This window comes from Scheffersomyces xylosifermentans, assembly GCF_036884685.1.
Source record: "Scheffersomyces xylosifermentans strain CBS 12540 chromosome Unknown RJT20scaffold_1, whole genome shotgun sequence".
Taxonomy (NCBI): Eukaryota; Fungi; Ascomycota; class Pichiomycetes; order Serinales; family Debaryomycetaceae; genus Scheffersomyces; species Scheffersomyces xylosifermentans.
In genome coordinates, this window is record NW_027042939.1 from 65691 (window position 1) to 88106 (window position 22416).

Consider the following 22416-nt stretch of genomic DNA (forward strand, 5'->3'; position numbering starts at 1 on the left):
AAACCTATGTAACAGTAGACTTTTGACATTTTGGAGCATTTTGGACATTTTGGACAGGGATAACATCAACGAGGAAAATAGAATAAAAAGTGTATAAATATATGAAACACCTTTGACCACCCCTGTTAGTGCACAGAAGGGTTCAAAGGGGCACCAACCAAACCAATAAATAAATAATAATAGTAATAATAATAATAATAATAAAAATCATCATCGTGATCATGCTCATGTACGAACAGGGCAATTAACGAGGCATTGAGTAAATGGTAACCAATGCCTGGAAGGGGAAATGAATATTTAGTGCAACAATAAGTCTGAAGTGCAGGCAAAGGATAAAGCAAGAACAGTTCATAATTCATAAAACAATTGTGGGCACAGAAACGTCCTTTAAACAGGAACGCAGTTGGACAACAAACAGTGTAGCAGTGGTGGTAATTATAAGTGAGAATGACGACGGTGATAACAGTAAGTAATGACGAGGATTAGGTTCACTCGTATTCGTCTAAGTGTAATATTAACCTTCTAGGTTGTGATGGTGTTACAAAAGTCATTTAGACTCCGTGCTTGAAACAGCATCTGTTTCCGTAGCGACAGCTTCCAAACTTGGACCAGTTGGCACATGGCTTGGATCTCCACTTGGGAGGTCTTTCGATAGACTTCAATTCATTCTCTCCATGTGCAAATTGGCACTTGTTTCCGTAAGGACAGATGCCCATCTTCATAAACGAAGCACACAACTCAGTCTTGTAGAGTTGAGTATTGACCGAAGCCTGTTGGTTCTGTTGAGTCTGCTGTTGAGCCTTGGCATGATATGTGTAGCTATTGGAATTAGCTTCAACAGACGAGCTTGTAGACGAAGCAGACGATGTAGAACCGCTCTTGTGGTTATGGTGGAAATTACCACGATGAGAATGCTTTTGCGATGACTGTTGCAACTGTTGTTGCTCTTCGAAGTTGAATACTTCTTCCTGTGTAGTTTCATCAAAGCCTGCTTGATAAGGCGTGTAGGTTTGTGAAGTCGAGCTGGCAGAGCGGTTAACACTGCGGGCACTAGTGTCCAATGGATCCACTTCAGCATTGAACATCAAGTTCTCTTCCGTCAAGGCAGGGAACATGTTAACGCTATTGGTGGAAATTTCAGAATAGTTGTTACCAATGACTGACTGCTGCTGAGGAGGAAGTTGCTGTGGCTGTTGTTGTTGCTGCTGCTGCATGTAAACGTTACCGCCCATCATCGTAGACTGTGGACTGTAGAACTGCTGTTGATGGTGAATCTCTGGCTGTTGTTGCATCATCCGATGAGCATGGACAAGAGCAGCTGGCGGAGATGAGGTCAAAACCTGGTTCTGACCGTTCCAGTTACCACCAGAAACCGTTCCGTAAGGATAATTATTGTTAATGCTGCTGTTGGCAGTACTGTAATTTTGGTAGTAAGCCTGTTGCTGTTGTTGAAGCTGAATTGACATCGAGTTGTTACCACTCAACACTGCACAATAAGCGCTGGAAGTAGACTCATTAGACGATGTTTGCCACAAATCAGCCAACAAATCGCCTTTCAAGTCGGTAAAGTCTGAAGTTGACGAAGATGTCGAGGAAGAGGTGAAACTTGAAGCGATGGGAGAGACTGTCTTAAACAACTTCTTGTTACTGTAATGGGCGTCGTTCATAGTGGCATTGTTACTGTGGAACTTCGGACTGTTCATTGGGTTATGGCCGGACTCGGGCAACACTCTTAATGGGACTTGATGGGCAGCGGTGGACATCATTGGGGGAGGTAAGGTAATGAACGAATAGGGTTCTTGGGGGGACTTTTGGGATGTTTTATACTACTTTAACTTGCAATGAAAACCGTTAACACCAAAACTCAATTTTGCACCGACAACGGATTAACAGTAGTAGCACGGCACGAGTGAAGGTGTGGAAAATTATTGAGGCCTCTTATCTATGAGAATTAATGCGAGATCTAAGAAGTTAGAAGCTAAAAACGAGCTAGAACTGGATGATTCCGACACTAATCCGAATGACTACTGGGACACTTGGAAATACCTAACAACTAACGGCAGCTAATTGGTCTTGCTATATATATCAAGTAATTATGGAGTCAGAAACTGCTAGTACTTTACGACACTATATATGTCACCGGAAGTACTTGATGCAATTGTTAACGCAAAGGTGCAAAGAGGGGAATGCCGATATTCGATATTTTTTGCGATTTTTTCTTTTTTTTCTGTTGGTTGTAGTACAGGTTTATCATACAACAGGTGTGGATAGCTAACTAATAATAATTATTAGAGGATTAATAATGGTGAAGCAGCGATATAGGAGTCTTGGGGATTGTGGAGTAGCGGAGGACAGGTATGGGAAAATGGGAACGATACTCAATCGGGGATGGCTGCTGACGTACAAAATATGAATTTAAACTTAGATTAGGCTAGGGACTCTGGGGATGGTGCTTCTGGTCCTGTTGGGGTGGGGGGAAATGGCAGCGAAACGGAAAGTGCAAGAGGCGAATAGATCGGACTCACCTTTGGGAACAAAGAGGAGATATAGGGATGTTTTTCTCGAAGGAGAGATTCACTGGAATAGAGCTTTTCCTACAAGAAATCTTCTATTATTGCTAGTATTTAATACCTGCTACTACAAAGTATATATATACGATGTGGTACCAAAACTATAGAGAATCTGGTGGTTTACACCGTTGTGTTTAAATGGCACCATTAATAGTATTGGGCAAGAACTAGCTTCTAAGCCATACTAAAAACTAGTTCGGAGACTGCATCTGAATTGATCCGGCATCGGAACCCAAGAATAGTGCTGGGAAAAGAAACTGTCGTAACCTGTAGAAGTTGAAGGGTATTTAACCCAAACACTGGTCTGCAGTAGCGTGCGAGGTACCCAGTGACGCTATTCTGGTGGAGTGGCCCTATCTTGGCATACGACCTCCCCTTATTTGAAGTTTTCCCGTCGTTTCACAACATTCAACTTGGAATAGACTTTTGGTGGCCAGATTGCCAAATTTCATCCGACGATCAACCCACTTTGCATTTATAACTAAATCACACTATTCTGCGATGCCGTTTGCCATTTCCGTCGTGGACTAGACAGTCCATACATTTAGAGAGCTACACTTTTGTCTTCCCTGTCTTCCACTCTGTACTGTATCTGTAGAGACACCCTCCTCACACCAGAATATTGTCTTTTACATGTTCTCTCAGATGTATTCGAGATTGTTCAACATTATTATTTTTTATGCTGGCCATCTTCAACCTGCTATCTTTTTCCGAGAGTGGAGAACTGAGGCCATCTCGTACGGAGCTATGTACAGGTGGTATCCGACCTAGAAATGGCCGGAAATGGCAAATGCGAGTTGCGGTGTTGGTTCTTTACTATGAGATGCGGTCAGAGAACCAGAGATTTTGCGTATTCCGGTCACGTTGACCATTGGCTGATTACGTTTTTATAGCAATCAACATTGTATTCTTTTCTGTAATTCCCAAGACCTGTTGATGTATAATAAACGCCGAGCACTATTGCAAACGTGTGGAATTTACCTAAAAAAACTTCTACAGGAGAATGTAGGGACCCCCATTAGCAAACTACACTGTCGGAGATGGCACGGAGATGGCATTATCTTGCTCATGATCGCCCAATCAAGCAAGATGTCCTTGAATAGGTTGCATAGCATTTCACCACTAGCTAGCTGCAAGTAATGGGGGATTTTTGTGGTGTAAGAAAACAAAATTCCTCTCGCCACAGATGTGGGTTAAACAAATTAGCTGCTAAGTTTTATTGTCACTAGTGAACATTTAATGAGGTCTCCTCTTTTTCTCTGTACCCATCAACAATGTCATACAAAATATCGTTCTCCTCTATTATCACCTAGCAAATTCGGAGAATAATTTCCTGTCCAAGTAACCCACGCTATGTGCAAAATAATCCATTCCACATAATGTTTCTCCTCTTATTGACGGCTCAACAACAAGAAACCAATGAAAATAATGTGACAACGTTCCAAATAGACAGGACCCGTAAATCAACTGTAACCTTCTATTTCCAGAATTAATACCTAAACTCGCTGGTCGTTTTTTAAATTCTGGCACTCCGAACGGTGTCGGTCCCTATCTCAGCTTCTCCATTTATTTTAGTGGTAAGAAGGTAAATCCATCTCTTTCGGAGTACACAGTATTTTCTAATGTGGTGGGGAATAGCCCCACCTGGTACCAAATAAAGAGGTTATTTCACCTTCACAAAACGAAAATAATCTCCCCTCTCGCTGGATTACCCCGACTTGGCACACTGCCAACTCCATCCTACTGGTGACGGAACAGAACGAGAACCGTTTATAGAAGATCCTCTCATTGACGTGGGAGTGTCATTATACCTTAAAAAGTCACGTGATTACAGATTTTTACAAGCTATTACACCATTATTGCAAAATTGTGAATCAGTTAATTATTCCTATGGGTATAAGAGGACATGCTTTGTGTTAGAAACAGAAGTGCTTGCTAATCGTAGAAGCAGATTGTAACCCCTATTGCTTGTTCACGTCTCCTGATCATACCATTCTTTCACCGACTTAATTGTCTGCCTCTCTTTTCGGGTTCTGTACCTCTACACCTTATTTGCCATACGAACGCCGTCCCCAACCAGTCAAAGGGCTTTCCGACTCTCGCAGATGGCTGCCCAAAAGGGTTCGAGTAGATTCCGATAGATAAGTAATACGACGATGTCCATCGACTCCTAAATTGATCAGGTGAGACTATGTCAGTGATTTTTCACGTGGAGTAGAGTATATCACGTTCAAAATCACGCTAGTTGTAGTCACATGGCCAGATCTACCATTATGTGTTTGATGGCTGCAAATTGAAGATGGATGAGTTAAAGTGCAACTTCAATGTGCCTCTTTCTTTGGTTCACCGATTGTGTATCAATTAAAGTGGAAAATTCGGGCACTCTGACATGTTCCATCGCAATGTTAACCGTTTTATTGCTCATAATTGATACACTTTTTACTATTAATGCTATACATGATGCTATGAAAATGTCTGAATTAGATGTCAGGTGCTCTGTCATGTTGAGTGTCAAACCCAACAGATATTATCGACATTGTACGTATATCTTTCAAGGATTTCAAGAATCACTACAGCATTAAGTGGTCGCGTACGTCATATCTTCGGCTGCAAAATTGGCCAAATGATCAGCTCCTTGCTGTCCTGGGTCTCCCAGTTGATCCTTCAAGCGTATAAATTCAAGATCTCCCCATCTTCGGTCATTGTAGGTCTTGTTCACATAGTTCAATATTGGAACAATACTCGTGAATATGTCCATATTGACAACTGCTGTGTCAATTGTGCTCATCGGATCCTTCGTGATGCCCAGAATGTATGTTTAGGAAGAGTCTTATTTGTTGCAGTTATTCATGTTTTAACTAAGTTAAGAGATGTACGAATAAGATAGCGGTTACGTCGACTGGAATACTGTACCAAAAATTTTAGTTGGATATCTTGGCTTCAAATGTTTCAGTCTGGAAGAATAGTGGAACCTCCAGTATGGGATTCCAATGGGAGAGAGTTAAAAACAATTTTTCATGTAGAGAACTTAGAGAACTAATAGATAATTCAAATTTGTGTCGGCTTCGATTTAGAAGAAAACTTCGTATCGATGTTGTCGTCCAATCATCCAGGAATATCTACTGCCAAAATCAGCTTCTTCTTCTAGCTCTAGCCCTAACACTAACACTACCTCTTTATCATAATAGTACTAGCTCATAGTTCCGACTTTGATCCTGTACACTATATACATCTACTCTAGCTTATATAAGAAAGCCGTTGCTATAAGAAATCCTGCAGGTCTCACTTCATATATACATTTTTCATATACATATATAACGTAGATTTCCACTTCCTCCATTTATTTTGATCCTTTCCAGTACAAATGCACTCGAATTCCTTTCTCCTCTTAATCTTACCATAAGTTGCTCCTTCTTTTCCCTTCCTCCTCCCTCCTCCCTTCCATTATCGTATACTATGCTTCTCTCCATACATATCATTCCTGTACATTACATTACTTTTCTTCTTTTCCAATATGCTGAAACTCACGTGACTCAGATATGCCTTATTTACTTTTCACTAAACGCGTACTAATAGGATGTTATAACCTTTCATTGAATCAAGTTGAAGTATCTGTAAAGATAGCAAAATCTGACTATTTGACTCCAGATTGCTCTGGGACGTAGCTAATGTACACTGGAATCAGTCTCCTGAATTTGAACGATTCAGAATGATTAACAGTAACAATTTAGCTGCCCAGAAGACCTGGATCAACCAGGAATCGCCGCAAATACCGAAGAAGAGCCTTTTGGATCTCGTTCTAAAGAGCTATCCAACGGATTCAAGAAGGTTGAATAGGCCAGGATCGGCAATAGTGAGTGTCAGAAGAACTCCAAGTACTATTTCAAGTAATAATTCGGTGATTTCACCTTTCGTACAGCAACCTGCAACTTCATCTGAATCAAATGTATCCAATGGAACTAGCAGTACCACGTCAATTTCAGCTCCAGGGGCAAATTTGATTAATAGAGGCACTGCCAATGCATCTCCAGGTATAATAAGTAGGCCACAGCCTATTGCTATAACTTCTAATGGCAATTTTGTTCCAAGAAGTCCACCCAAAGTCCCTATACCGAGAAGACTGCCAATTGTCGGGTCTCGAGCTGAAAGAATCAACAACAGTAATGAAATACGAACGGAAGATGATGAAATTGTAGACCTCACTTTCTTTGGAACTTCTTCTAAGGCGAAGTCGATTTCAAGCCCAAATAAGAGAGTTTTAGATACAGATGTCAGACCAGTAAAGAAAATAAGAGTCGACGAGGTAACTACAGCAGCTCCGATACCAGCAGCTCCGTATAACCGTAACAATATGGTGCCTGATTCACAAGTGCTCTCCTCACCCAAAAATGAGGTACTTCTTTATGAAAAATTAGTGAATTTACAGGACAAGAAATTAGCATTATATGATGAACGGTTCAGTACAAGTGAGTCCACCTCAATATCTTTAGATGCTAAGCAAGACTTCTACAAGAATAGGTTTGAGCCTAGGTTGAAGATACTAGAGAGAGAAATTGCCAAGGTCCGCAGAGAGGTGGCTGCGTCTAAGGAACTACAGGCTCGAGAAGAATCGAACAAATTACAACCAATACACGAAAAGGCATCCGCTTTTCAAGGTTTCAACTCATCGTTTCCCACTTCTACGCCTATATCAGCAGTCAATGCATTCAGCTCTAGGCAAGGTACAGCTAAACCATTAGAAGATGAAGATTTCAATACTTACGACTTCTCGGACGAAGAAGAAGGAGCTAACAACCACATAGTACAGAACAGCAATATCCAAAACGTGGAAGCAATAGTACCCACCCCCTTTAAGGTTCCAGAATCTGTGCCAAGGGAAGTAAATTCTGCTCATATTGAGACCAGACCCCCTATATTAGAAACCATTCCGAGACGACGGGAAACTATATTATCGAATCCTGTTACAACAACGCATGCTGCCAATATTAGCATTAATGAAGAAGAAGATGACTTTGGTGATGCTACCATGGAAGGCTTGAGAACTCCGACACAAGAAAGAGACGATGTAAACGATCTTGGAAGCTTTATCGCCGATGAGGATGTTGAGTCAGATGATAATACCTTTCACAGTACTTCGATCAACTCCGAAGTTGAAACTGAAGACGAGATTCCTATCGATGAGTTGGATAACATAAAGTTGTCTCCTGATGTTGCGAAAAACTTCGGAATACGATATGATAGTCAGGTGAAATCAACGATAGACTTGATTGACGATAATGACAGTGAGCAGATATTCCTAAATGAGGAAAGCGAAGGTGAGGACGACGATTTAGAAGAGATCGACGATTTCACAACTCAATTAAATGAAGAAAGAGAGTTAAACAATGATGTAATAGAGCTTATCTCTGATGAAGAGGAGGACGATAATGATTTCTTTGCTGTTTCTCAAGGACATCCTTTGAAGGTCCCAACAATTCCAGATTCCACACCGCTTTCTGATAGGACTAACATTAGCACAACCGCTTTGCCGACTGACAATGTTCAAAGCGTTGATAGTGACATGGATTTCAGCGACAATGATGACGAATTAATGAACATAATCAACGCAGACCGTCCAGTAGCTAGCAAAGAACCAAATAAGGAGAATATTCCACCTGGATCTGAAGCGTTCATATCAGATGTGTATCTGGTGTTGAATTCAGTCTTCAAATTGAAATCATTCAGACAAAACCAATTAGAGGCTGTTTGCGCTAGTTTGCAAAGCAAGGATGTGTTCGTTTTGATGCCAACTGGTGGTGGTAAATCTCTCTGTTATCAATTGCCGGCTCTTATTAAAAGTGGAAAGTCTAAAGGAACTACTGTGGTTATCTCACCGTTAATTTCTTTGATGCAAGACCAAGTTCAGCACTTGTTAAACAAGAATGTCAAGGCAGGAATGGTGAGTTCAAAAGCTTCCGCTGAAGATAACAAGCAAACAATGAACTTATTCCGAGAGGGACTTCTTGATTTAGTATATCTATCTCCTGAGAAGGCGAATAATTCGAGTTTTGTACAAAAGATTATCAGCAAGTTGTATGATTCTAATCAGTTGGCAAGAGTCGTGATCGATGAAGCACATTGTTTAAGTTCGTGGGGTCACGATTTCAGGCCCGATTACCAGGGAATGGGGTTCTTTAAAGAAAGGTATCCCCGTGTACCGATAATGGCACTAACAGCAACGGCTAACGAAAAGGTCAGAATGGATATCATTCACCATTTGAAGATGGATAACCCAGTGTTGTTAAAGCAAAGTTTCAACCGTACCAACTTATTTTACGAGATTAAATGGAAGTCTGCTAATTACATCGAGTGGATAAAAGATTATATTCTTAGCAAACAAAATGGTAAGACTGGTATTATTTACTGTCATTCAAAGCAATCTTGTGAACAGACAAGCAGCAAGCTTAATCTGTATGGATTGAATACAGCTTTCTATCATGCTGGTATGTCTCCGCAGGATAGGTTCGATATACAGACTCAATGGCAAACAGGCCAAATCCAGTTGATATGTGCAACTATTGCATTTGGAATGGGAATCGATAAGCCAGATGTGAGATTTGTTATACATTTGTTCATTCCAAGAAGTTTGGAGGGCTACTACCAAGAGACGGGTAGAGCTGGTAGAGATGGAAAGCATTCGGAGTGTATCATGTTCTACTCGTATAAGGATGCTCGACTGCTTCAGAACATGATACATAGAGACGAAGAATTGACTCAAGAAGGAAAAGAAAACCATCTAGCTAAGTTACGTCAAGTTGTACAATACTGTGAGAATACTACGGACTGTAGAAGGCAGCAAGTTCTTCAGTATTTTAATGAGTCTTTTAATCCGCGCGATTGCAAGAAGCAATGTGATAATTGTCAAAACTCTAGTACTGTAACAATCGTTGAGAAAAATTGTACAGAATATGCCAAAGATATAATCAATCTTGTGCAGTCAATTCAGGATGATAGAGTTACTGTTTTGCATTGTCAAGATGTATTTAAGGGAGCTAATCACAGCAAAATCAATAAGATGGGACACAATGCAAATGCATATCATGGTAAAGGCAAGGCTTTGGAAAAGACTGACGTGGAGAGAATTTTCTTTTATTTGTTAAGTGAGGAATGTTTGGTCGAATACCAAGTAATGAAAGCCGGCTTTGCTTCGAATTACGTGAGAGTTGGTAAGTCTGCCAACCAAGTCTTGAGAGGAATGAAACAAATTAAAATTCAATTTAGCAACCAGAGCAGGCTGAGACCTACCAGCTCAGCAAGCAACTCAGGTACGGGTGTTTCTTTGTCTGCGTCAACAGCTACTAGACCTGGCATTTCTAATACGCTAAACAGTTTCAAATATCAGGAATCGTTTATAACTGCTAGAGAAGTTTCACGGATGAACTCCATGAACAACAATGTCGCAATTACATTGCCCGAAAACCAATTTGGTGAAGAGTTGGATGCGGCCACTAAAGAGCATGTCGAATATGCTTACAATGAATTGAGTCGAATTAGAATCGACATTCTGTCTGATCTTGGCTTGCCGATAAGTCAATTGTTGAGAGAAGTTACTCTCAAGGATATGTCTATCAAACTCCCGACTAACAAAAGGGATTTCGCCAAGTTACAAGATATAGACAAGAACCAACTAGAGTACTTTAACAACTTCAAGAAAACACTTTCCACGTTATCTCGTGAAAGAAAAAGGTTTAGTGGATCGACTTCTGCAAATACCAGCATTTTCACCTCGACTTCTGCTTTTCAAACGAATGCTGTTTCGCCCTACTTTCTGTCTACGCAACTGGATCAGACTGTGTTGGAGAGATTAAAGCAAACCTTGACTCAGCGTTCCACTACTACCACAGTACAACAAACCACGACTTCCTCCAGTAGCTATCGGGGGAAACGAGGTGACTATAGTAGGTCCCAACGAGGATCCAAGCGAGGTCGGTCTTCTGGCCTGAGAGGAGGCCGAGGAGGATCCACATCAACCCGCGCCGGATCCACAGCTCGCCCCAAAGCCAGAGGAATGCCGCTCTAAATCCTCAATTTTCTCCCAAAACTTCTATAGCATTAACATACACATCTACTTATTCAAAATGTACATACACGAAGTACCTTTCCCGTTTAAATAGACACACACCTACAACTAAAATCCCAATGCAAACACCTCTACTTAGTCTCATGACGCATGGTGACGTTTCTTGCAACCGTTCGAAAGATGCAAAAACTGACTGCATCCACGCCGCACTACTCGGTTAAAATTCATTCATTAAATGCAGGTTCTCAACTCTCCTAACAATAAGGATTCTTACAGGTTAGATTTTACCATAGTTAATGAAACGGGTTTATTCTTTAAGATAGAGATAAAGATTGTGAAAGACGGGATTTCTTTATTGGAAAATTAGGTTATAGCTTCGGTTGTAACATTATTAGAACAGATCTAGTAAGTTTTGGTAGAATTTTGGGGAAAAAAACTGTCTTTTCCAAGTGTTTTAGACGTGGCTGTGTATACTTTTAAGTACCGTGTTCAGTAGAAGAAGATATATCAAGTTCTATAATGGCAGGAGGAAGACACCCATTTTTCAAGCGACTCTTGAAGGAATACAAGACATTATCAACCAGTAGCTTGCCTGGAATAACTTTGGTAAAGAATGACGACGATTTGACCGAGTTCATATTCCGTATTCAGGTTAACAATCACCAGCTCTACAAGGACCTGGACTTGTTCCATCTCAGTATAGTCATCACCAACGATTATCCCGTAGATTCGCCAAGAGTTCAATTCATCATATACGACGAGATCGATTTAACCTCCGATAGCAAGGAAAAATCGTCTCCACCAAAACCTGAAGGAGTGCCGAAGATCCCAATTCATCCTCATATTTATTCAAACGGACATATCTGTTTAAATTTATTGGGAGACGATTGGACACCAGCTTGCTCCATTGAATCTGTGTTGTTGAGCATACAATCCATGTTAGACACGAATGAGAAGAATGAAAGACCACCTGATGACAGCTCGTATGTGAAAAGAGCACCATTGAACCCTAAACTGACAAGGTTTGTTTACCATGATGACACTGTTTGAATGGAATTAGAGCTATGAGTGCTTTGAAGCATATTGGAGTCCAGAAAGGAGAGCTTTTATTGTAAACGAAAGGAAGCTTCTTCAAGTACTTTTTCAAGGATGAGTTGATTTTATCTCCTTTGGGAAGTCATAAGATACATCCTAGTATCGAATATATACTGTGACAAGCTAGAATGGACTTGCCGGTCTCCAATAGCCAGAGATTACTATGAATTTTCAAATATCAAGGCCTCTTTGCAACTTTCCGGATTTTGAAGATGCCGACTGCAAAATTTAGCGGTTTCTCTTTCTACTAATATAAGAGGCTTTACAAGAGAAGATAGCTTGAGTGAGTTTCAAGTATCCGGGCTAAATTGATAATTTGATTACCATGTCAGCTGGTTTTACAAATCATCATATATAATTTCGAAGCGATTACGAGCAACAGGGGTGTTATACGTGAACTTGAGAGATATTCTCTCCATTGTCACACATGGGGCTTATTCGTTACACTGGTGTCCACCGGCTGAGGGTCAATCGAGCGGTCTTAACTTGTGTGGTTATCTGGAATATACATACTTTTAGAATTTTAAAGAAAATTTACAAAATTTCCACAAAGTTGAAGAAGTTACTAGGTAAAGACTGTTTTCTGAGAGTTCCCAAAGTATCCGTCCCGCAATTGCAATAGAAAATGTGAACGCTGAAAAGACTGGATTCCGGTTGCGGAAATGAGGAGAAGTATGAGTTAAAGTGGGACTCTAGATATAACAAATATAGTTTAGTGTTGTATCTCCCTTGGGGACGAAGATTAGGATTAAATATGATTTCAAGTAGAATATAAATATAACTGAAAATATGAATAGATAAAATTCCCTTTCCATTCAACCAACTTATCTCTTCAGTCACCATCAAGTCCTATTCCATGTAATACATTGTTAGAGCACGGTCCCCTACTACTCAGATAGCTGCTAAAAGCTGCATACTTGTCATGGTCCCAGAAGTCAAACGTTATATCCCAATTAGGCAGTCAAGAGACATCCTTGCCGCAACATTATAATCACTTTTCTGCCGGACTTCTTGCTGGGGCAACAACTAGATCATGGCAACCAGCAAATGCACGGATTACTGTGTAAATGCATGAAAAAATGACAGCATGATTTGCAGGTTGGAATACCCCTCTTTTGGCCTTGGCCAAGTGAATCGCTCAATGGCTCAACCGGACGAAGATTCCCGTATGCGTATACGAAAGCAAAATATCGCATTGGTCTTGATCCCACATATATGCGGTTAGAAAGAGAGTACTGTTTAAGGGCATACACGGAACTTCATACTCTGGAACCGGAACCAAATTAGAATGAATGGGTGCAAAGAATAGGTAAAAATATAATGGCACTGATAAAATCGATAAAAAGGGGAACCGACACCAGTAAGATAATAATTATCATTTGATTTGGAATGACGGTTGACCTTATGTAACTAAAATGCTTGTCGGACCTCGTACTTTGATTGTTCTTACCGGCTTGGTGTCAACCAAAGCCAATCATTCACAAGATTTCCACACTTTAACTTTATACTATTCGTATTTCATGGATCGGCTCCAATAATAGATACTTGTCGATCGTGTGGACAATGACCTAATACTGGCATTTATGCGAGGCTCTCTAGGGACAGTGGAACTCCATTGAATGAGTAATTTCACGATATCCGTGAATGAGCAGAGTGGTTCGGATTCACTGGAAGTTTTCCTTAGATATGCCTGGTGCCAGAACAGGGTAGATAATTAATCGATTGACAATGCAAATGCTGTTTTCCAATGATCATTGTATGCAAAGAGTAATGTACATGTGGTATTCCATACGAAACAGCACCAGACCATTCCAGAGTCTCTGGAATAGGGGATCCATTGCAGCAATCACAGTCAGGGTTAAGCAACGTTTTGGATTCCTTAATTACGTTTTGGGAAATTCACTCACTCACCTCACACAAAATGTTAAGCTCAGAATAGCCGAACTTTCCTGAATGCCTAGCCTGCCTTAGCTTTACCCTTCAACTGGTGAATCTCAGCCGCACAAACAAACACCACACACCACACTTATCTTCTTCCAATACAGTATAAAGTTTGGTTGTCTTCATACCGCCTGAGAGGTTGTTCCGTTCTCGATTCTCTATTGTCTCATACATACACGCCCCCTCTGTGTTGTCCCAAAATTTTGCAGAATCGTCCCAAAACATCTGGAAAAACCCGCAAAACGACAGAGGGGAAACTGCACAGCTGCAGAAAGTGCCACATCAAAGAATGACATTCGGGGTGCGAATCCGAACCGGCATGTTTCATGAGATACCTAACATACCATATCGGCAGCATCGGAAAAGTACCCCCGATTGATCGCCAATAGTAGCAATACATGGCCATTGAGAAGGGACGCCGTGAACTCAGTCTAATAGGGGATCTGGCCTGTAGAGGAACCCGGAGGCTCATTCGCAAGCGGTATTAGTATGACTAGGTAAAAATTGGAATTCTGGAACCAAAATCTGGAACCAGGTCGGAATAACTTAGCACGTGACATCCCGTTGCTTCTTGAGACCGGTGAATGCTAGTGCCAGCTTTCTCTCTATCTTAAAACGTTCTTTTTCCAAGCCGTAGCTTCCATTATTTTCACTCTTACTACTACTTGACCAGTGACGCCAACCATATCAAATGGCTTTAACTAGAAGTTGTTCCGTACCACCAACAAGACACCACATTTATGTTAGTCAACTCATGACGACTTTGAAACTATGTACGCTTATATGCGCCACTGCATATAAACCGATATAGAACAACAGGCAAAATATTCCATTAACGGTGTAGCAAGGGAAACAAAGCAGACAAAGCGAAGAAGTTGAGAGAGATGAGCTACAAAGAGGGGATTAATGGCTCAAAAATTTTCTTGCCTGCGATAATATATTTTGGTGGTTATTTTTGATGGGTGCAATACCATTGGACGAGTGAGGTTCCAAGCAAAGCGGAGTGATGAAACTGTGCCCGGTGTCGCAACAGTTCGTTCTTTGTTGCATCGTCATAACACAGGTTTGGATCGCAAACTACTGCAATTGGACAGTGGATACTGCGACTTTCGCCCTATCTCTATGTAGTTGGAAGTAAATTAATTGTAATTTGCAGATAGTGGTTTCACCCTCTAGCTGTAGTAATTAATGCTATCAGCAATTTTAGGAAATTAACAGTTTTGTCCACCCCCCTCAACTGCGACGTTACTATGGTTCACCTCCAATGCCGCTTTGAAAATTGTGTGGACTCTACAATATCAATATCAATGTCGACGTCGAACACTTCAACGGTCTCTACGCAAAGCTCCTATATACATCGATCTGGGATGGTTCCCATAACTAGCCTCCAAATCGCTATAGCACTACTCAAACGGTGACATGAGTCCGCCAGATAATAACAATATTTCCCAACTTCATAAATGCTCCCCCAAAAATAAAATAAAAAAATAGCCAAACCACCGCTTGATGAGTTAAATTAAGACTACCAACAATTAATTTTTCAAATTTTCCAGGGCCAACTCACATCTTCACCGTAGACTCATACATAATTGTTATTGTAGCATAAATTCCTTTATATATTACCAGTAGCGTCCTCTGTTATTGTAGTTTCTTTTTACCTTAGGTTTCTTACAGTAGGTAGAGATCATAACTACGGGATAGAGTAACTGATATTGCTTTATTAAAACTTTATTATTTCTGCCACTAAAAGCTATTCATGTACTTCTGCTATCAATTGATTTCCAAGATTGTCTAATAGTTTAAGTCACCGTATATCCATTGTCCATTCCAGTCGTAAACTAAGCCATAGGTGCTTCTCAAAAATTTGCTGAAGTCTGACACCCTCCAACTTTAGTAATAATCAGTAATTGCGGACTAATCCAGAGTAACAACGTCTTGTCAGGAGTGTGAACTCTAATCAGGAGTCCGAATCATAATTGCGATCTAATTGTGCACAGCCAAATTCCACGAGTTCCAAACCTTAACTTATTTGCTGGGTTAATTTTACTAGCCTCAATTTAGAATTGAAGCCGGCTGTTCCTAACTACTCTAGAAGCATCATTTGACGCAAGTCCGCCCCAAGTCCGTTCCAGATAGTGCTTGTTACTGCTTCTAATACTTCCCTAGCATCCATTGACCCTGTCGCTCGTCGTTCAACCATTCTTCTGGAAACTTCCAATTGATACCCCCCCCCCCCCCCCCCGTTTCCTCATTCACAGTTAGTTTTACCCTCCCACGAGTGTTCAATTACCAAAACCCAAAATTCCTACCATGAACGGCCCCCTCGACATGGACACTCAACCCCAACTCCCCGACACTCAACCCCAACCCCAGCTGCAACTCGACCTTGACCTTGACCTTGATTTAGACCTTTCCCTTCCCAATTTGCCCAATTCCCAAAACAACTGTTCTCCCACGGCTGCAACGCCCACTGGTTCCGTTGCGGCTTCCACGCCTGATAATATTCATCTTGATGCTGATACTGACACAGGCACCTCCGACCATAAAAATATTATTCTCTCCCATGATAATAATATCTTGAACAATTTTAACAATAATAATAATAATAATAATAATAATAATAATAATAATATTAATGTTCTGCCTATAAATAATATCGATATCCACTGCGATGCAAATAATATTATTAGCAGACTGGATAGTACCAACATCTCCCCTAATACGAGCACCAGTACTAACACCAGTCCTAAACCACAGAAAAGACGGTTCACATCCTCCAGTTCCGGTTACTCCTCAACCATAGACAATAATACTGCCAGTGTTGTTCCGTGTTCCGAGTATTATATATTTGATAAGAAAGCCTCTCGTTCGTCAGCGAGCAGCAATAATTTTTCACCATCAACTGTTACCAACATCTCATCGTATTGCTCAGAGCATGCACCACCAGTAAAGATGTCTTCGTCCCACTCAATTGAACGTTCCTCTTCATCGTCGTCTGCTTCAGAGCATAGAGGTGATGAAAACCCTCCTCAGCCCATTGAACAGGCCTGTGACTCTTGCCGTAAGCGCAAGTTGAAGTGCTCCAAGGAGTACCCCCGTTGTTCCAAGTGTATCCAGCACAATTGGTGTTGTTCATACTCGCCAAGAACTGTCAGATCACCTTTGACCAGAGCCCACTTGACTGAAGTCGAAAACAAGGTCAGAGGTTTGGAAGACTTGATCCGCTATCTTCTTCCAAGCGATCAATACTACGACATTGAAGAATTGGTCAAGAACAATAAGTACAAATCGGTGTTGAAGCCATTGAGATCCAACTATACTTCCAGAAACGACAATAGTATGCTGGAAAAGTCTCTTTCTTCATCATCTTCATCATCGTTATCTCACTCACCCAACCTTTCCCCCCAGCTGAGTCCCAAGCAGATTGATATGAAAAGTGACTTTCACTCAAACACAAACCTGATAGTTCACTCTCCACTGTCATGCTCTATGTTCTCCAACGAAGAAGATGTACAGCCACCATCACATCAGGCAGACTCCAGCTCAGTTGCAGCTAGCTACCCTTTACGCAAATCGAGATCCAACCCTCGAGCTTCCACAAACAATAATGCTATCAGCTACTACCATCCTATGGAAAAGTTGGAAAAGTTGGATAAAGTGAAGATCAAGCAAGAAATCATCGATGACTTCATATTGAACAACATCCCAACAAACCCAACTACTACCAATAGTGTTAGCAATTCGAATAGTGCCAATTCTCCATCTTTTGGAACCATCTCTGCAAATACCCCAGCTCCTAGTGGAAATGGTAGAACTCTCAACCTGAAATCATCTAGTTCATCATTTAAGTTCGTCACACCAGCTCTCTTCAAGAACAACGCTGCTAATAACAATTCTTACAATCAACAAGCACAACAACAGAATGTTAATTCTCAGCTGTTCAATCAATCCTTCAGCACTTCAGGTACAAATTCGCTTACTTCGCCTAGTTCATTGTTATCGCTCAATTCGTACAATTACGGCGAAGATGATACCGGTTTAGAAGACAATGACCACCATGAAGATCGTCGCCATAGCACTGAGGACGATGACCAATTCTTGTTATCGGCTCAGCCAATACTTAAGAGATACAAGATATCTTCGCAGGACGAAAATGACAACGAAGTTGCAAAATTCTACTCCAACTCCAATACTACAACCACCAAAAAGAACAATACTGATATCGGTTTGTTCAACACTGACGGTTCCAATTACGACCTTATTTTTGACGACGTCATGGATGATTCCCCTTTAATTAATGTATGATGCCCCCTTTCCTTCACCCACCACTTCCTGGCTCGTTGCACACCCCCTTTTTGATTTTACTCTACTTGTTTCTCTGGTTTAATGTTTTATGTTTAAATGTGTCGGTTTTGTTTTACTTATTGCCCCAAAAATTCCTATTCTGATGATTCTATGTCTTTATTCCTACTGCCTACTATATGAAAGACTGAATTTATATAGATATTTAATGCCAGTGTTTATTCAATTATTTCGATTTAGAGTCCTGTTTTTATGTAGGTTCCCAACTCGTTTTTTAGCCTACTCCTTGGTTTAATGTATATTGTTTAATTGACTTTTACTGTGTTGAATGGTTACTTGAGCAGGAATAGCTGGAGTACCAGATTTTCTAATCATAGATTGTGAGTCTCATATACAGTTGATACCTGAACGTGTGTGCGGAAGTACAATGGCAGTCCATCATGCAAAATGGATATCCGTGAATTGAGGCCACTCCAATTGCAAATGCAACGGCAACTACAAGCACCAAGGATCACGCCGCATTCAACATGAAAAGGTTGCAACAGCCGGCAATTCCTATCGTGCCGACCCCTGAAAATGTGGAGAGTGGCTAGTGCACGGAGTTCCATTGCATGCCCACCATACCGTTTTCTCGGGTTTCTTTCAAAATATCCCATGAATCCAAAACTGGGTGCAAATTCCATTGGAATCGTCCTTGTAAGCGTATAAAGATGCGCCTTGAGTGCGTCTGGCGTGTACCTGGGCCTTGGTCGGAAACCTATTTGCATCACGTGGTGCATCTTCCGGTCAAGTCGGAGCAGGAGGGTAAAAAACCTTATTTTCTAAAACGTTAAATTACCAGAGGAGTTGACGCAAGGCTATGACCTTTAGAGGCGGCTAACCAATTCCAAGGGTGACAACAGTCAGAAAGGGGTCTCATTTCTTTTGCAGTTATGGGCCAAGGCGATCTTTTGTCGTATGCTGCAGTTTTAAGTTAGCATTCGTAATAATAAAGCGTATATGCTCAAATCCAATTCCAGACCCACAGGTTAGATAATAGCGTTTGATGCACTTTGTTAATGCGCTATAGCTACAGGTCTCAACCACCATGGAAAAGTGTCAAACAATACGAGTTTGTATATCAGGAATCCGGAACGAGTTCTCGCAACATTTATCGCAATTGCAAACACCTTTGGACTGCCTATTTGTCTTGGAAATGTAACAATGAATGGTATTTTACAATGAATGGTATTTTATCATTTTGGCACAAGACAGATACATCGAGGCAGATAAATTTAAAAGTGTAAAGAAAGAACCCCTTTTCTAATTCCATACTCCTGATTTGTGGAGAAGAAGCGCAGCCTGTGCCATGTAATTATAAAATAATTTTGATAATCAGAGTAAACAAAATATGTAATTATGACTGAAAACCGTCTTTTAGTATGCTTCCACCAGCGTTGACTAGAGGCTTACTGCCAAGGCAAAGTTCGTATCCTCTTTTAGCTTCGTCAATGAGCCCCCTCTCAAAAATTTCACAGCTACAATTACTGAACTTAAAACTGGGTTCTGAAGCTTTGATAAAATTGACGCAAAAGCAGTTCTAAGCAATCCAATTTTATGTTCTATTAATGTTATTCATGAACTCGCTAGTCCATTCGATTTATCTAAGAACGCATCCAACTTCAAGGGGAATTCTATCTGAGAGAAGGTTCGTCTTCAAATACACTATTATACCAAAAGGGAACCCCCTCTATGTATACACCTAATACTACTAAACATCCATGACTCCATATACCCACAGATACATCCCCTCTATATATTCTCAAAACTACTAAACATCCATGACTCCATATACATTGACTACTATACATTGACATCATTATTCATTACGCACTGACGTCACTGGAAAATTAATATTACGCTTCCTGCGAGACACAAGTTAAATAACAATAACAGCGACTTTAACTAGTCTCCTAGCCTATTCTACTGAATAATAAAGCTAACCACTTCTAACATAAGTCTTGCACTCCTTGAAGCTTCAACTGGAAATTAAAAGACCCATACCGCGATATCCGTGCCGCCATACAAATACCTCACTGTTTCCCAGATGTCATTCCCGTACCCGCGCAACGGCTCCGATACGGGATTAGCACTGGTGCACGACCGCGAAATTGCTTTTCACGACTTCTCACATTTCTCGCTTTTGAGATCTCCACACCAAAAAAAAATGATTACAACACTGTTTTATTCTCAGTTGTTTCTTTCAACAGTATCCGTCAGTGGCTCACGACGCTAGAATACACTCTTGAGATTGCGAGAATCGCATCAAGTGGTAGTATTTACCCCCTCAAGCCATTTTCCAGGGCAAAAAAGACCCGAAAACGCTCCGTTTAGTGTGCTGTTCTCAGTAGTTTTACTGGTGGTGATACCTGTCGTAATTGACTCATTTGTCGTTATCTATTAATCACTCAGCCCATCATTCAATCGGGCATAGAATTGGACATTCAGATCAGTTACATCGGTATACATATCGCATCATAGGACAATCATCAATAACAGTAGTTCCACGAGGATCACGGTTACACACCCCTATTCAGCTGAACATAGCCACAGTCATAGTCATATTCAATCGTCTATAGACTGACATATTCACGTTCTTACTTTTGCAAATATTGACTCCAACAGAAAACTACTGATGGAACTATGAACATCCAACGTCTCAGAAACTTAATCGCATCGAAATCGCGGAACGTCTCCAGGCGTATCCAGAGAGCTCTCCAAGAACTCAGCGAAAACCTCGGCAACGAAGCTCAACCACAGACAGTTCCCATTCCAGTACGCCATGGTGGTTCGGGACGTCGGTTGGCTCCACAACTGCGTTTTGGTCCTCTCCAGTTTGCAGGCTTAGCAACAGGCAGAAGATTCTACTCTGGGTTCTCAGGATTCACAGGATTTTCTCTGTTCTCATCTGCAAACATAACATGGGGTTCTCATCAATTCAATGGTGCCAAGGGTTCGAACTTTTTCTCTAGAACAAAACTTTTTTCAAAGTTCTACAATACCAATGCCCACAAATCGAAGATTCTCCCATACTTGAACCATGGAAGTCTTTTCCACAAGTTTTCATCTGCATATCAATCGAGTTTTCGCTTGAAAGTATATCAGCAGAGTGTAAAACTTACCTATAGAACACTTTTTTGTCAACTCAGAGAGAGATTCTCTGATTTCCATGATCAAGCCAACTTGACCAAGAAATTCAATAAAACCATCAGATTTAACCCATCAATTAGATTAAACCTTTCATTAACACCAGACTACCACCAATTGACATTAAAATTGGCCAGAACTGATTCCAGTGCAACTCAAAAGGAGAGAGAAGAAGCCGACCAAGTCGTTCAGGGCTGCTACATTGATTTTCCAATCAACTTCAGCTTAAATATTCCTGACGAGACCATTTTAAGTCAAGAAATTTTAAGCGAGATGATCGACGACATAAAACGTTTTGAACAGCGTCTCCTTGACCTTAAAAACGACTTGAACAATTTATTTGAGTTGGGTGAATTGCCAATCAAGTACATTTCTGGTAAGAAGGTCTTGAGGGTATACTTCCCTAACTGCGATGTTGAAAAATTGGAGAGCTTGTGTAGAGAGAAGAACATTACTGGAGGTGTCATTTATGAAGACGTAGATGCAATTGAATCCGAATCCGAGCCTTCTGTAGCATCTGCTGTCTCAATGGCTTCTAGTCTTGACAACCAAGTCACTGAGAACGACATCTTGAGTTCTTACTACAACACAAATTCATCAATTTCATCCATGGACTCCGACGATGAAGACATCATGAGTGAGTCCTTTGGACAACCAATTTCAAACGAGGAAATCGTTAGAATTGAAGAGCACATTCCCATGTTGGTAGAACAACAACCACAATTCGCATTCCAGCAAATGCAGCCGGACAGTTTCAATGATTACGACGAGTTTTACTGGGTATCTTCCACATGATTACTAGGGGAGAATGATTTATACGAATTACTGAAGATTTATTGGTTTTATTGGGAGAGTGACATAAATGGTACTATGGCCATTGATATTTGATAGTGTGTGAAACGTTTGTTTTTTGTTTAGTTTGTTGTTTCTAGTTATCTTTAGGTTTATTATAAGAGGAATTTGATTCTTTATTTATTATGATTTAGTTTAATTTACACTCGTTTTATGATTAGACTTGCTTAAGAGATGAGATGAGATGAGATGAGAAAGAAATTTGTAGAGGCAATACAGAGAGACAAAATCAAGTATTCAATGTTTAATTCAGATTGTATTTCTGACGCCTATAAATCGATAAATAAAAGATAGGGACCCAACAGTTTCCAAGCAATAAAACACGACGAGACGACCACGTCACATAATTTTTCATAGTGAATTTAAAAACTGATGTGGCCGAATCTCGAAGAGCATTCAATAACTTTGGGG

The 22416-nt window shown here is 40.7% G+C and overlaps 5 protein-coding genes across 5 annotated transcripts; 4 read left to right on the forward strand and 1 right to left on the reverse strand. All coding sequences in view use genetic code 12, as the record gives it.

Moving 5' to 3' along the window:
* Positions 1-455: 455 nt before the first annotated feature.
* ZSF1 (Zsf1p) lies at positions 456-1930 on the reverse strand. The gene has a single exon (XM_064921069.1). The coding sequence runs from the start codon at positions 1764-1766 to the stop codon at positions 552-554; it is 1215 nt and encodes a 404-aa protein (XP_064776576.1). The 5' UTR covers positions 1767-1930; the 3' UTR covers positions 456-551.
* Positions 1931-6178: 4248 nt separating this feature from the next.
* On the forward strand, positions 6179-10629 carry SGS1 (ATP-dependent DNA helicase; the record flags this gene model as incomplete). Its single annotated transcript, XM_064915783.1, has 4 exons — positions 6179-6610; positions 6887-7151; positions 7446-10005; positions 10066-10629. Exons 1-4 carry the CDS (start codon positions 6280-6282, stop codon positions 10627-10629), a joined length of 3720 nt encoding a protein of 1239 aa, XP_064776577.1. The 5' UTR covers positions 6179-6279.
* A 260-nt stretch (positions 10630-10889) lies between these two features.
* UBC15 (Ubc15p) lies at positions 10890-11969 on the forward strand. The gene has a single exon (XM_064921087.1). It carries the CDS (start codon positions 11149-11151, stop codon positions 11677-11679), a length of 531 nt encoding a protein of 176 aa, XP_064776578.1. The 5' UTR covers positions 10890-11148; the 3' UTR covers positions 11680-11969.
* A 4288-nt stretch (positions 11970-16257) lies between these two features.
* Positions 16258-18268, forward strand: GAL4 (galactose-responsive transcription factor). The gene has a single exon (XM_064915963.1). The coding sequence runs from the start codon at positions 16618-16620 to the stop codon at positions 17968-17970; it is 1353 nt and encodes a 450-aa protein (XP_064776579.1). The 5' UTR covers positions 16258-16617; the 3' UTR covers positions 17971-18268.
* Positions 18269-20194: 1926 nt separating this feature from the next.
* RJT20DRAFT_123525 (uncharacterized protein) lies at positions 20195-22262 on the forward strand. The gene has a single exon (XM_064915964.1). It carries the CDS (start codon positions 20650-20652, stop codon positions 21946-21948), a length of 1299 nt encoding a protein of 432 aa, XP_064776580.1. The 5' UTR covers positions 20195-20649; the 3' UTR covers positions 21949-22262.
* The last annotated feature ends 154 nt before the right edge of the window (positions 22263-22416 follow it).